This window comes from Morone saxatilis, unplaced genomic scaffold (genome assembly GCF_004916995.1).
Source record: "Morone saxatilis isolate NCDOM2014 unplaced genomic scaffold, NCSU_SB_2.0 Contig15, whole genome shotgun sequence".
Taxonomy (NCBI): Eukaryota; Metazoa; Chordata; class Actinopteri; family Moronidae; genus Morone; species Morone saxatilis.
In genome coordinates, this window is record NW_023339707.1 from 6524094 (window position 1) to 6540687 (window position 16594).

The 16594-nt window shown below is 40.6% G+C and overlaps 1 protein-coding gene across 2 annotated transcripts in view; it reads right to left on the minus strand.

Annotated features, from left to right (window-relative positions):
- The window catches only part of epha2b (eph receptor A2 b), a 23357-nt gene extending 22861 nt beyond the window's left edge, over positions 1 to 496 (minus strand). Inside the window, exon 1 of one of the 2 annotated variants that reach the window (XM_035657151.1) lies at positions 359 to 496. In XM_035657151.1, coding sequence (XP_035513044.1) covers positions 359 to 443 — 85 coding nt within the window. In that variant the 5' untranslated portion in view covers positions 444 to 496. The remainder of the gene's footprint in view (positions 1 to 358) is intronic. The other variant, XM_035657152.1, reaches the window with a different exon arrangement.
- Positions 497 to 16594: the final 16098 nt, after the last annotated feature.

The window sequence follows — 16594 nt, forward strand, 5'->3', positions numbered from 1 at the left end:
CTTACGCCACAATCATCCAACAACTCTAAGGTTAATCCAACTTTGGAATATTGATTCTTAAAAAGAAACCACACTTACCTTATTAGTTGCTAATGAATGATGTATGCAGCCGTTCCAGAGTACATTCAAACAAACATAAGTCTACTCCAGCAATAGAAACTCATTGCCAACTTCCTCCTCTCCTCTACGTCTCGCCCCTGGGCGTGGCGACTCTCCGATAGTACGTACTCCCGCCACCAAACGCGGCGTCAGAGCGCTCGCCGCCTGCGAATGTGGCGCTGGTGCGGTGCTGTGCTATATCAGAGACGAGAACGAGAAACGAGACAGAACAGAAGAGAATGTCTGTAAAAACACTTACCTTCTTTAGTCTGTAATGTAATTAGTATACCATTAATGAGTACATATGAAAATAATAAAGGTCTGACTCCAGCAAAGAAATCCATTTGGCAAACTTTTCCTTCCTCTCTCTGACTCTCGCTCCTGGGCTTGGCTGGGACTCTGCTCTGAGAGGTGAGCGCTACTCTCTGCAGCTCATTCACAAACGGGCCGGCGCGTCACAGACTCCGCCTGCTGGAATGTGTGTGTGTGTGTCTGTGAAGAGAGAAGACCCCAGAGACACGAGAAAAGAGAGAAGACATGTGCGTGTGTGGTGTGGTGTCGTGTGCGTGTGAGTAAGTGAGTGTGAGGGGTGTGTTTTCAGTGTCGGGGGTGGAGGGGGGATGGTTGCACATGAGAAACTTCGGCAACTTTCAGGGACAGTCGGAAGTTTGGCAATTTGGCACACATTGAACAAGTCCCGGGTACAGCCTGATCCATGTCTATTGTGTATTTTTTTTTTAGAAACCACAGCAACCGTATCCGTGTATAATATTATATAATACCAAACTTTACGAACTGGGACAAAGTAGAACAACTGCAGGATCAATATAATCACAATCACTTTATTGGCCAGGTATGTGCACACATACTATTAAGACAGTATTGTTAATTATTAACATTTAAATCATCAGCTAGATGCAGTGATCATTGTTTCTTTTCATTTTAAATTCCTCTCACATAGCTATGTGGGTAAAGCATAAAAAGCAGTGGTCTATAAAATACTCAGATATTTTACTGTGACAAGTCCTGAATTTGAAATCTTACTCAAGTCGGCTAAAAGTAGTATTGGCAAAATGTACTTAAAGTGTCAAAATTAAAGTTAAAATATAATTAAAAATTCTCATGCTGCAGAAAAATGGCTCCTGAATGGGTTTATATTATTATTAAGTATCATAATATTTGGAGTGGAAGTATAGCATAAAATGGAAATGCACAAGTAAAGTACAAGTACCTTAAAACAGTACTCAAGTACGGCATTTTAGTATATAAGTTACTTTCCACCACTGATAAAAAAAGTCATGAGTTATCTAACCGGTGTCATGTACCTCCATGGAGGCCTGCGATACTGAATTACTGCAGTAAGGGCACACAATTAATTTCATACATAAAGATTTGAGTGAATATTTGTGGATCCTGTAAATGAAGAAAAGTATTTTGTCTTCTTGGGATTTGGGAAACTACAATGGGTATTTTTCACCATCTATTCATTGTTTAACCCCAAAAAATGTACATTTACAGATTAATTAATCATGAAGTCATTAAATGCAGCCTCAATCTGCACTACGTTGTGTTCCTGTGCAACTCTGAAATGCCAACTTGTCAGCCACTCTCCCTAAATCCAAAAGAAGTCAAATTTACAGTGGCACTCGAAGGCACCATAGTGTGTTAGATTTTTGCCTACCTGGCTATCAAGCAGCCTGCAGGGCCACAGAATCATTTGCATGGAGATATTGATTTAGAATTGTTTGCCACGTTGAATGGGCATCTGGAGGGAAAAGGAGCGGGAGCTGCTTTACTTGACGTTGCTTTGTTCTGAGCATCCCCACATACAGAGGTAGAATCATTGTGACAGGCGGAGAGAGATGTATTCATATACGCATAATAGCAACTCTGAATACCAGAATTCATGAGTACAGCTGGCCTACTGCTAGCCCATCATAATTTATGGGAAATATCCCAAAAATGTTGCACCCTGCCTACCCTGTAGACAGACAGTGGTCAAGTTATGAACAAAAAACAGTTTAATCTGGTTTTTCAGTCCCAGGAGGGTATGTGGGAGTGGGAGTGGGGGAGTCCAGTATGAATATGGGGAATTAAATAAAGTCCTTTACCTAGCAACTGGTGCAGAGTGGAATTCACTGTCAAGCTTTATCTGACTTACTTTCATTCTTTGTTTCCCAGTGCTACTATGGCAAGATGTTGAGCAACGGCTATGGAAGTGATAAATTCTGTGCTGTGCTTTGCATCTTGCTTTCCAACCCTTCCCTCCACCCAGTATATCACTGAATGCACGCTGCAGCCAGAGGGTTGTACCTGCTTCCTAAGAGTTTATTCCCACTGGTGTTTACCTTTGAGCACCAGCCTTGTCCCCACAATAGATGATTACAATACAGTGTGTCATTGATTGGACATGGTTCTCACTCTCAAACACACACATGCATTGTCGTTCGCACACCTGTGACGCTGACACTGCGGGAAAAGAGGTGGGCTTCTGCTGGCTGGGGTTGTGTCCCAGACCCTTGCACCCTCCCTTCATCCCCCCCTCCTGTGCCTTGAGGGGGCTCTGGTTTCACAAAGGGCCCCCTCAAACCACAGAAGAAGCCACGGCTCTCTGTGAGCTTTTGAACCCCTAAAATCCAAGCACTCACCCGCCCACTCTCGCCTCCTCAGCCGTCCTCGCATTCTCTTCACTCTCTCATTTCTCACACCTCATCCTCAGTTATGAGTAGTAGTGGGAGTGCATGTGCACTCAGTTATAGGTTCAGCTAATGATGGGATGAGCAGTGTGGGGGTGTAGAGCAGGGGAATGAAGAAACCTTTGATATCGTTCCTTTTCCATTTTGGTATGAAACAACAAGACGCGCCTCGGGGGCCACGTGTCCATTACCCGAGCCTGTTGAATATGCATTGTTCTTTGTAGTGCAGCACTAAAAGCTAATGCAGGATGTAAACTGAGAACTAAAGTGGATTGGGGTGTGTGGTTGAGGGCTAGGAGGTGGGAGGGGGGTTGGTGGGTAGATTGGGGTTATGTGTGTGTTGGGAGGGGCGGACTGGGAGGGCTGCCAAGCACAGGTGTAAGGCAACTACAGCAGCAGTGGCGGATGGGGCAAACAGCAGGGCCATTGTTCACACACACAAACACAGAGCGCAACAAGTGTGGCCCAGGCAAGCATATGTGAGAACAGGATATTGGCTCATCTGTTAGTCTGATTAGGTACATAGCCCTGCGCTTCCATCTCCTGCAAATGACCACCATCCCCCCTCACCCCCAAAACAACACCTGATCCTGTTGATCCAGCCATGTTCAGGACCTGGCATGAGAAAGTAGTTCCATGTGCCTTGTCAGATTTACTGCTACCTGATAAGGCCGAGGGGGGAATTAAGAAGGAGGTTCACGGTACATCAGGCTGTTTATGCAAACTACCTGTGGAAGCTATGTTCAGCACGGACAGTTCACAGTTGAAGGAAAGATAATGATCGCTGTGGATTTTTATTTATTCCACCTATAACAACCCTTATCCTTAACAGCCTGAAACCACACAGTGCTAACACTTCATACATCAGTCACTGTAGAAGCCACACACACGGCAGCTGGATTTTCACAAATCAATATACAAGGGAGACATCTGTAAGTTGTATATATCATGCATACAAATGTGTGTATGTGGTAATGAGCAAATGTTGGTGGTAATGTGGCCCTGGTGTGTGTATTGAGGTGAGAGGCTGGGAAGCTCCAGGGCATGTGTGACCTACGTGTTGAGTTGTAATGTAAACCATCCATGTGTGGTGGGCTTCAGTGTGGTCATTTGTATTTCAAACAGCGAAAGAGGCCTGTGCTGAAGGGGAAACATTCGTGGCAGCTGATGCTGAGATTAATCTCCTGCAAGTTGAGCCTGCAATGCCTTTCATGGTCAACTTTTCATGTTCTGTTAGTGTTTGTGTATGTTCTGTCTGTCACCTTAATACTTAGAAGTTTATGTTAAAAGCATTATTTTGTTGAACACTCACATTTTAATGTTTGTGTATGTTTTCTTTTATAAGCACTTGCCACATTGTAGGAAACATGTTTCCTTGGTTACATTTTCATCAGGTAAAAAGGGGCACTCCAGTGATTCAGAATTGCTTTTCCATGAAGTTGGGGAACTTACAAGAGATTGCTTATGGTTAAAATAAAAGAAGTAGATGCAGAGATATCCTGACTTTTGAGGTCTGTGGTTGGTGAAAAAAACTAAAGAATTGCCTAAGGAAGAAGGGAGACAAATGGACTGCACTTACAATCTAAGATCCAAAACTTGCACTTGTTAATAAACTACAAAGATAAGATAAGATAAGATAAGATAAGATATTCCTTTATTTGTCCCACAATGGGGAAAAAGTGTTGCCAAAGCAGCAAAGTGATAGAGAAAAAAAAACAGTACTACAAACAGTAAGAGTAAGGAAAAATAAATAAATAAAAAAACACATATGTACAAGAGAAAAGAAAAAAGTAAGAATCCTACAACCAGCCAACAGATAAACACAAACAGATAACCACAAAAAAAAGGACATATACAATATGTATATATAAATATCATACACCAGTATAAAGCAGCAGGCACGAATCGGGCAACTAGCTTGCACAGTTGAATATTCGCAGCAGTTATTCGGGGGGGGGGGCGGGGGCGACGAGAAAACTTCCTGCAAGTGACAGTGCGCGAGAACTGTGCCTGAAGTCTGCAGTGTACAGGGTGAACAGGAAAGGAGCCAAAACTGTTCCCTGTGGAGCCCCTGTGCTGCAGACCACCATGTCCGAGACACAGTCCTTACATAATATAATAATAATAATACATAATACATTAAACATAATAAATTCCATTGGTCTGTTTGTGATTTTCTAGGCCAAGACAAGATACTGTACAGCCCCCTACGGTATTTATCTTGTGGGTTTTGAATTGGTGTTATCTAAGAGCTAATCTTGACTGTGTAATGTGTATGTGTGGGTAAAATGCTAATGCAATGCTAACCTGTGAAAAAGTAAACTAAATTAGAGTTAACTTTGCTCATGACACCCCCAGCCCAAAGCTTCTTTCACTGACATGAAAAGAGTGTGAGCATTTTTTAAACCCACTGTTGTTCAGTTAGGGCACTAAGAGCATTTTAACTGAATGTGATTAATGATTTATCTGACAGAGGGGAACAGTTTTCAGCTAATCTTAACCAGAGACATTGTTTATACCAAATCCTCATGCAGGTAAATTTCAAAATGCTAACTTATTTCTGTTTTTCTGGATTTTAGGACTTGACACTGGATTTGTTGGCAGTTAATTTTGAAAAATACACTGTTGTATTTAAAAGACAGTCTGAGACTTTTACATGACCCAAGGTTTCTATACATTTTTCAACATAAGAAAAAAGATAGAACTGTTTGAGATTACTGGCAGATATTTTCATTATCCATTACTTCTGAAGGAAATTGTTAATTAATGGCTTTATCAGTGTATCTATAATCACATGGCCACTCCCTATGTCCATATTTATTCATAATTAAAAACTTCCCCATTCACAGCAGCATCTCCCTGATTTAGAAGCTTACCTAACCTTGCAACTATTTTGCAAAACCTCCTCTCTCTCCTCCACATTAGGGCTAACTGTCCTTGGAAAGTACTGATCTACGCTGCAGGGGAAAAGGCAGAATAGATGCACCGTACCATTCATTCAACTCCTTATCACAACATTATCTCAGCATTCCGATGCCCTGAGCTGGAACGTGCTCATATTCTCAGACGACGCCTCCTGTGTTTTTTTATTGGAGACACACGGGTCAAACTGTAGTGGCAGATGTTCCCATTTGCTCACCCAAGTAGAATGACCTGCTCCTTCAGGCGCCTCCTTCCTCTCCTCCTTCCATATCGAGTGACTGCCAGCCTGAAGGCCATTGTGGACGTTTAAGGAAGCGCAGAGGAAAGAGCAAAAGGAGAAAGAGCTTATAATAAAGTTGAGATGGATTCCTGGTGGGGCTGAGGAGGGAAGACGTCCTCCGGGCTCTGACTATAGGGGCCCCTAGGCTGCTGAGAGCCTCCATACAAAGCCACCTGTTGATTCAGTTCCAGATGACCCTACTGGGCTCACTGATATCAGATGGGATGGAGAGGAAATGGAGAGTTGTGTTTGGATGTGGAGTGTGTGAAAATGAGCTTTTATGTTCAAGTATTAATGTGTGTATGCCTGGGGCCTCTATCCTGTCAGTCAAAATCAGAGGCAAAAATGACAGCAAACAGAACGAATGGAAGAATTAAATTTAATATTAAAAAAAACACAGCTGAACAAGACTATGGGTCCACAGCCATGCTAGCAGCTAATGGGGCTGCTCATATAGGCACAACAGGTGCAAATATTGCAGCATGTGTATTATTTATGGTTGTAGTTTATCTGTGGTGCACAAAAGAAAAGAAGTATATATATATATACAAAGACAAGTAACAAACAGACAATATGCATAAAACAGAAAAATATACCCTGTTTATAAATAGAGGCAAAAATAAATGCAAATGTATGTATTCATTGTGAGTGTAACAATATACACATTTTACTAAAAGAGTTTGTAGTATATTAATAAAGCTTTTAGTTTATTTCTAGCTTGGTGTAAGACAGTTAAAGCTATGTTTTTTTTAAAGGTTCAGTGTGTAACATTTAGGAGGATGTGTTGGCAGAAATTAAATATTATATTCATAGGTATGTTTAGTGTATAATCACGTGAATATAGGAATTGTTGTGTTTTCATTACCTTAGAAGGAGCCCTTTTTGTCTACAGACAGTAGAGTTCACCATGTTGAACAGCAATGTTTCTACAGTAAGCCACCAAAGTTTCTTCTACACACTTCCTCTCATTTCCAGGTTGTCAAATAAACACACAAGTGGTGTTCAGTTAGTTGCAGTCTGAAACTTCACTGCTAGATACCACTAAATCCTACACACTGGGCCTTTAAAGGCTGCTAATTTTTAAAAATGATATAACAGACCATGAAGTTTTATTATATTCTGTATCTTCCTCTTTTGTGGTACTCCTTAGAATTTAAAATTAAAATAGGGCCTACAATAGAACTCCTATTGTAGGCCCCATTTTAATTTCCAAGACGTCCTTCTTCCCAGCAATGTCCTCCAGCTCCTCCAGATAAGTTCCCAGATTAGATATGACATTCTGGTTCTGGTCTCCTACCAAATTGATGTGTCTACATGAGTAACTCCAGAGGGAGCCGTCCAGGAGGCATACTGATCAGATGCCCAAACCACCTCAAATTGTTTCTATTGGCGTGAAGGAGTTCTACTCCAAGCTCCCTCCGGACCCCTGAGGCCCTCGCCTTACCTTGCCCTGACACCCTGCAACGGAAACTAATTTTGGCCTCTTGTAACCATGATATCACTATGGTAGTCATTACAAAAAGCTCATGGCTATAAGCAAAGGTTGGGTTGTAAATCAACTGGTAATTTGAGAGCCTGCAACCTTGTGCTCCATTTCACTCTCCCCTGGTCACATTATATACCAAATAACACAACTCCATAGTTACCAGCTAACACTTATGTCGACTCCCAATGAAAGCCCAGCAAACCCCAATGTGTTGACAGTCTGTGAGCATACTCTGAGCTGGATAAAGACCTTCCAACAGCTCAATGACTAAATCTAAAATTGCTCTTCTCAGACCAGCTGACTAAGTATGTTCTGCAGTCGACTTGAGGAAATTGCCTAAAAAGGCGCCTCAGATGTCAAAGCTGTGGTAGGTAAGTTTAAAGATCAACAGTAAGATAAATACGTTCAGTTTCCGCTCCCCTCCTTCTCCCTTCACCCACCCTGCCAGTGGCAATTAGCAACAGGTGATTGACGACACAGAGTGCAGCTTTCACGCTTCACTGTTGATACTACTTGGTCAGATGCCCAAGCTGCACAACTTAAGTTGAAAGCAAACAGAGGACCGTCAGCTCTGCCAAGATTCTGACATATAAAACTACTTATTTATGTTCACACAACATGGAAATTACTTTTGCTGAGCTCACACAAAATATCAACTTATAAAACCTGCCCACAAGAACTGCTGCTCTTTGGTTATTTAAACAGTTGGGCAGCCATTAATAATTTAAAAAATGACACCAGTCGTTAATTGATGCGTGGAGGGTGAGTCATGCACCATTTCCTTTCTTTGTGATCCCATGAAATCGTGCCTTACTCATAAATCTGTGTCATGGCTGCAGTTTTTCTCTACTGCTGCTTAAAGCTTTAATTCTGAAGAGACCACGGCAGGGCTATCACTTCTTGCGGGTCACACTCTCTTTATTATTATATTCCCATTATCCCACAGTTGTATCTGTCATCACTGCTTGGTCCTGCATATGTGAAAGTTTTTCGAGCAGCACCCACCCACAATATCCAGTGATGTCATAATAGCAGCACCTGTCCTGGTGGTTAGAGCCCACCTCCCCACAGTGGTTTGTGGTCTGCTGAGGTAGGCATGTCCGGCATGTCTAACTCTGACTCCAAGTTACGAAGGGCTGTTATGCCAATGAAAGTGTTGGGACAGCTGTGTGTGTGTGTGTGTGCGTGTGTGTGTGTGCGTGTCCTCACATGCTGATCTTGAAGTAGGATGGATTTATATTTGAGAGGCTTAATCTCCTAGATTATTTTAGGATTTAGTAATAATGAAACTGAAGATAGTGATACTGATCGTGAAATGGAAGACACGATACTAGCACTGGATGAAAATATTATGTTGCCAATATAAGAATATGGATTGGCCATTGTCCAACAAACAATAATAAGTTTAACTTGAGTATGGACACTTGAGTGGACAAACTTCTGATCAGTTTATAATATGTAATCCATTGTTATATATTTAATTTGATACATTTTTGTTAAAGGAGTAATATGTAGGATTTAATGGCATGTAGCGGCAAAAATTAGAATATAGCTCGGCCTTCCAAGCATGTAGGAGGAACTGCGGTTGCTGTGGAACTCCTTATCTAGAGTCAGTGTTTGGTTTGTCCATTCTGTGCTACTGTAGAAACATGGTGGTTCAACATGGTGACCTAGAAGAGTAGATAAAAAAAGTCTTATTCTAAGGTGACAAAAACACAATGATTCTTATTTTAAGCTGATTATACCCTACTGAAAACATTCCTATGAATATTATATTACATTTATTTAAATAAATCCTCCTAAAGGTTACACAACAGACCCTAAACAATGGATGTAATTACTGTGTGTATTGTAATGTGAAAGGCGTCACTCATCGTGGAGCACCCATAGAGAATAATCACACAACTCCTCAGCTCTACTGACCATCTGTTTAGCTCATTATTTTGCTTTTCAGGCCCACAACTTTACTGTTGGGTTCATTGCCCTAATCAAACCTGCTGCTGAAACCAACTGAATATATGATTAGAAATGGCACACTTAAGGAATGCACATTACTCATCAAGATAATCACAGTGACAGTACAGAGTCATCACTCAAGACAATACCAGTACATTACATAATTAACAGGGAATAGCAGTTCTACAGTGATTGTCTATGCGAAGCCCTGGGCCTTAAGTGTTGATTTGACACATGTATGTTTTGATAGTAGCAGCAGTGGCAGCAGCAGCAGCAGATGTAATGTTGTAGAACTAGTGGTTATAGTAGTAGTAGCTGTGCTAGTGGTTGTAATACTATCCCTGGTTCCACTAAAGACATTTTTTGTTCTATTGTGTAAGTGCTGTTTCAATTTCCACTTAGCAAGTACAAACATTCCTGTGGTAAACATAAAATACTTGTGATGTTGTTCAGTTTTATAATGGTCATAAAAATGGTAAGATAATTGAGGAATACCAGGATTATATATAAATATTATATATAAAAGTAATATACAAAGGTACTCGTGATGATTCACATGTGGACCTGAATCCCTACAAGTTGCTACACATGGGTGTGCCAACGAGTATGATAAAATTCTTTAAAAAAAAAAGATTGCAATTGTAAATCAGGTGATATGATGATGATGGTGATATAATGACAAGATGAGAAATGTACGTGTGTGGGCAGATCTGAAATGCCGGCAGAAGAGATGGTATCACTTTACTTCCTTGTTTACAAAGGAACTCAAAGGTGGTGCCATGCAACTGCTGCCAAAGAGGCATAAAACTTCCAGAGTCTTTTAACCTTTTACAATCATAAACACACCTAAAATGACCTTCCAGATGGCAAATTACTATAAACACACACAGTCATTTTCACTTGTAGCGCTGTCAGAAGACAGTTGTGGGTTGTGGTGTTTAAACAGCCTCCCTGCAGCTGTTACATCCATAGATTCAAATGTAGGAGTGCAGGGTATGTGCATGTGCTATGTGTGTGTGACTGTGTGAGGACATACAGTACAGGCAGCTGCATTCCTGTACCTGCTTGCCTTTTTGCCATATTAGAGTCACCGGACACGAGCACTGAGGGAGCTGCTGGTGCTGGTGATTGTGGTGAAGGTGGTTCAGCGGGACGATGTGTATCACCCCGCTGTTTGTGGAATGGCAGCTCATTTCAATGCCTGTCTGCCAGGACTGCCTCGCCAAGAGCCTGTTCTTGCTTGTTGATCTCTTTTAGCAACCATCAAATACCACAGCAAGTCTTTCTCTGCACCTGTGAGGCTGACGAGGTCTGCTTGCTAGCACGTGGGCGTGAGACAGGAATGAAAGAGAGAATAAGCTTTGTAATGCCTGAATTTTTGAGATGCATATTTCTGTCCTCTGTAGCTACTGCAGCCCACGCATTTGTCCAGCCTCCTCAACTGTTTCCTTGTCAGCCCAATTCCTCAGGTGGGACTGTAGCAGAGTTTAGAGACATTTTCAATGACCTGAAAACCCGATTTACAGATTTACAGTCTCCACATTCTCTCTGTAGACTGTGGCTCTCTGAGGCTGTAGTTATGTGCTTTATATAAATATGCTCACAATAATAATATTAACATAGCAATTTTTCGTAGGTAATGTTTACCACATTCAACATCTTAGTTTAGTGCGCTAGCATGCTAACATCAGCATTACACATACAAAGTTTACTGTAAGGCTGATGGGAATGTCCATTGTAGTTTTGCTGATGTTGACATGACAATGGGGCTAAATGAAGGTAATGCGGTAATCACCTATATTATTATAATGAATCCATGAGAAACATGGTGAACATTCAAGTTCAAAACACATTTTTATAGCAGTCCAATCATGGTGGCAATAAAGGAAATGTCAGAGGATCACTGAATCACCAAAAATCATTGGGATTCATCCTCTAGTTTCTTATATAGCCAGACCTACCTCCACACTTCGTTGGAGGAAGGTCTGGCTGCACCCATTATCATTCAGGTAAAGGGGGAAAAACTATACTTTATACTTTACTATATAAACTATACTTCAGCTCAAGAAAAGCTAATGCAAGAATGTTCCTGTTCGGTCTCCAGAAAATGTTTTAAACATATTCTTTGTATATCTTTACAACCAGTCACGGAAAGAACACAGCATGCCTGCATTATTGCACTGACTATACCTGACTATAGCATCACTGATGTGTCCCATAGGTTTCTCTGGGAAAGTTTCAAAGTTTGACTCAAATCACAAAACACATAATATTTTGATCACATACCCTCATGGTGTAGCCAAGCAGATAGTCTCTGTTTTATCTGCTGAGGTTTTGAGATATCCATCTCTGATATTTCTTCCACCACAAAAACACAATGGAGCTAAATTGGAATTGTGTTTGCAGGAATCAAAGCATTAAAAAGCAACATATCATGAAATCAGCAGCAACAAGTATTTCTGGAAAACTGGGTAATCACCTGAGATTTTCCTTTGAAGCTACTTTGTACTGAACAAATCACCTGAGCTGAAGTGGGGTAGAAAGCAGAAAAAATGATTACTTATATTTCTTTTAACTAGGTTTTAATAGTGAGAGATGTTCTAGACACAGCATCTGCTAATAATTAGTGGCACTGCACCTTAAGGCAGCTCTGTACTGACTTCAGCTTTTGGCCGCTGCTTGACTGGCCCAGATGCAATTCTGATGTCAGGTATGATCAGCTTTCCTCTGTCCAGAGAAAGCTATATGCACAACTCTAGAAATTAGATCTTCAACCTCTCGTGTCCCTTTGACACCCCAGAGAGGCTTGGTATTGACATTCTAACTTTTCAAAACAAGTTACCTCGTGGTGAAAAAAAATTCTTCATTTTAAAATCAATGCACACTTCAATGTTTCTTTGTTTACATGGTTCTTTTTCCATCTAGTCACTTTAAACCACAAAAGCACTCATATATCTGAAAAATGTTGATTGAAATGGAGCAAGATTCTTCAAACAAAGAAATTATTTGCCCAGAAATCCGTAAGGTACAAATGTAAACCCATAAGAGAGAAATAAATTCAATATGGTAAATAAGGCCAACTTTAACCAACCTCCTCTAAGAATGCAAAAGGGCCAAATATTACTATTGTCAAAGGCACAGTATTCCAGTTTACACAACTTAAAAGGCTCCAGAGTCTCTCACCAGGACATAAATCTATGCAAAACTAGACTTTAGTAATTGCCTAGATCTCTGGTGAGACCACAGCTTTCCATAAATCATAACATGGTTGAGGTTTGAGGGCAGCAGTGATATTCTTGTAAACTGCTTAAAGCTTGTTAGTGCCCTGCATGCTTAGCAGAGGAGATTCAAAAACCAGCAATGCAGAGACTGAACAATTAGCTGTCCAACAAACACAAACAGGCACACGATGGAAAAGAACACTGCTGAGGAATCCTGACTGTCCTCGTTAAATGCCTTCCTTTGTGTTTTATCTCTTCCTTAATGCCACTTTCGCATTTTCCAGTCTTCGAAAATTCCAACCCAATAATTTCCCCTGCGAGTGTGCTTAGCGCTGGGCAGGCAGAGCACACTAAACAATCAACACATCCTGACTGGAATAATAGCTCTTTGTACACCCCCGCACCACCGCTGGAAACCCTTTTCAGAATGAGTTAGGAACATACCATAGACACAGTTTTCAAACCTACACCCACCTCAAGTGACCTGGGTCCAGTTTTGCCACCATTTGCCAATTTCAAGTCTCTCACAGTTATTCACACTGGCTGACAGATTGGGTTCTGGAGGCGGAGAGTGGTTAAATCCAGAATAGATGGAGGGTGAAAAAAAGACAACAACACACAAGCCTGTCTTTTATTTTCGCTGAAAAGTGAAAACCACAAATCAACTTCACATCTCCCTGGAGCCAAATCACGACCTAAACCCTGCCGCTCCGGGAAAGAAGGAATGGAACAAGACATGCACACAGTCCCACTGTTATATATGGATCACAGCCTATATTTAACTGCTCATTTGAATGACATTGTAAAAAATGCTGACTTAACATGTTTAATGCTTGCTGTGCATGTGTGCTTTATTTCTTTATTTTAAATAGCATTTCTGTAGCATGTGTACATACAAAGAACAGTCTTCCCTCATTTAGGTAAAAATTTAAGAATCATTCTGGTTTTTCACAACAGGGGTTTTGCCATCATTCCTATTGGTAAAACATTTTACTCGACAAATTAAAGGTACCACATGGAATTTTTGATAGGTCAATAGGTCTGTTTTATGTTTTTTGTGTCCTACGTGCACGAGAGGACACATGTGCACGTGGGCGATGTGATACACATTTTTGTTGCTGGTTTCATGCAATTCCACTGACTGACAGTTGGTGGTGGCAATGAGCGAACCCAGCTTCAGGTTAAGGCAGAGAATGTTTTACCAATTGGGGCTCCCTGGCAGCTCACCTGGTATAGCGTTCGCCCCATGTACAAAGGCTGAGTCCTTACCGCAGTGGCTGGGGTTCAGTCTTCAGCTGTGGCCCTTTGCCCCTCTCTCCACCTTCCCATCAGTCTTCAGCTGTCACTATCAAACAAAGGCAATAAAAGCCCTAGAACTAAGCTTTTTTTCTTTCTTTTTTTAAAGAATGTTTACCAAAGCACTCAATAGTCTGGAAGAGTCCTAATCAAGTTTTTAGCATATTACCACACTTGATTGCTCTGCAGATGGACACTAACAAACTCCATCACAGTAGTTTTGACAATCTTGTCCTGTACAACCTGTCTGATTGAGTGACCGGAAACGTTTTCTGCCCAAGCTGAAGCAATGCTGCTGTGTTACTGGATCTCACCACTAAACTTGGTAAATACATTTTTCATAACCAATAAAAAAGATGATCAAAATGTCTAACAAACCTCAAGCAAAATTGTGCAGGTTTACAGTTAAAACCTGGGCTGTAAAACTATGATATGTATAAAAATTTCCTCGAGTTCTCCAAACTGTGATGGACTGTGTACAGCTGCAGAGGAATTAAGTGTGCTAATGTGCTAATAGCTTGATTTTACCTCCTGTAGGCAAGTTAGTGCTCTGGTAAAAAAAACTAATTCTGTGCAAACTACATTAATGCATTAGGAAAGTAATAATTTCCAGGTGCCTCAGCATTTAAATCCCATTTACATACATTCAAATGCAGAAAGATTAAAAACACACTTTAAAAGTCACATTTACATATTTTAATGCTTTCGAAAACCAACACAGATGTTTTATGAAACCAAACGAAGCAAATCAAAAATTGAAAAGAAAACCTTGCACATAACATTGCAGATCAGATTTCAACTAGGACACCGAGCCATGATGTCAGAGGAAGGTGTTGTGTTTATGAGTCTTGAGTCACCAGGGTGAGGTTCTATAGCTGTAGCAGTCCACACCTAATGTGTACTGTGACCCCATCAGTCACTTGATCTGTTTCTAACTGTTGTTCATTGTAAAGTAGAGTGATCACATCATTGCATTTCATTCAGTGGTGTTTGCCTGGCACTGACCTTTCATATTCAGCCTGAAGAAGCATTCTTCTAAGTCAGCTATATGTCATATTGTTTGCATGACAACTTATTTACAGGGTTACAATGGGAATCTTACTGAAAGCGCCTCGTAAACATTTTCTAAATGACCTGATAGAGCCTTTGTGTATTTATCTACAGGACCTTTGCCTCTTGTTCTTCCTGGTTGTAAGGCTCCGCTAGGCCTAATAAAACCCTAAAACCGCAGCTTATCTAATTTATTCTCTACAGTTTATGTTCACATTTAATCTCTCAGATTAAAGCATTTACACTCATTTACAGGCAATGTTTGTCTCCCAAACATACTCTGATCATTTCCTTTACTGTTAGCAAACAGTAATGTTAGCACCATAAAGACATGCCATATTCTGTATTACAGTACCTTTGCATTAAAATGGAAATCAGCCATGTCTATTTTGTGTGAGTGGTTGTTTCATTAAAAAATAGTACATTTCCTGTTCCCACATTAGAACCCACTCTGTCTCACTGGACCAGTAGATACACAAACATCTCACTGGTTCCTTCTTTGGGAAGAAAATATCCATCTTTATCTTTTGAGAGCCCCGCTATAAATCCTGCAGCACAATAACTTAAGATAGCTGTCTACTTTCTCAAACAAAAACCTTGTGCCATGTAAAGTTCATCCAGGTTTACAAATGTCTTTTGACTAAAGTAACCATCCCTACATGTTGTCCTTTTAGGATAACGCAAGGCAGCAACAATTAGCTTACACAAATATAATGCTGACCTATCTGACAGCAGAAGACGTAGAAGCAGGCCAGCCCGGCACAGTTAATACGTTTGGGAAACTAAACCACAGTCTGGAGAAAATTCAAAACTCACCTCAAGAGTTCCATCAATGCCAATGCCAATATCCGTTTCACTTACAAACTCTTGACCACTTTCACTCAGTGTAACAATACACTGATATCAGAATTAAATATTAGTTCATTAACATATCAGCATAAAAATAAGAATAAAAACAGATAAGATATACAAACATAGTCTACATACAAGTCAGGGTCAAATCAAACTAATTTAGTATTTCAAGGCGCAACATTCATCTTTTCAGATTTTATTAAAAATCTTACATTGCCACTGAATGTTGTTTGTGTGGATTTTTAAGTGTGAAAGAAAAGGATAACCCACTGAACCCCATTATTTGTCTGCATTCATTACAGTAGGCAATCTTCTAAGTTCATAATAAAAAAACTCTCTGGGTTTCTAGACCAAAAGTGTAATGCAAAATAACATAACATCACAATCTGTCATAAGAAAAGTAAATACAGTTGACTCATTGAGTATGCAGTACGTTTATACAAGTAGTTCAAATATCTGGATTAATGTATTTTCTCCTCATTCATTGTACAAAGTGGGCTAAATAAAATATCCACACAGTTATTATTGTAAAGACAGAAATGTCAAATGGGTGCCCGGTTAGCTCAGTGGGTAGAACTGGCGACCCATGTACCGAGGCTGAGTCCTTGCTGCAGCGGCCCAGGGTTCGAGTCCGACCTGCAGCCCTTTGCTGCGTGTCATCCACTCTCTCTGCCCCCTTTCCTGTCTATCTCTATCATAAAGGCAATAAAAGCCCCCCAAAAATAATACTTAAAAA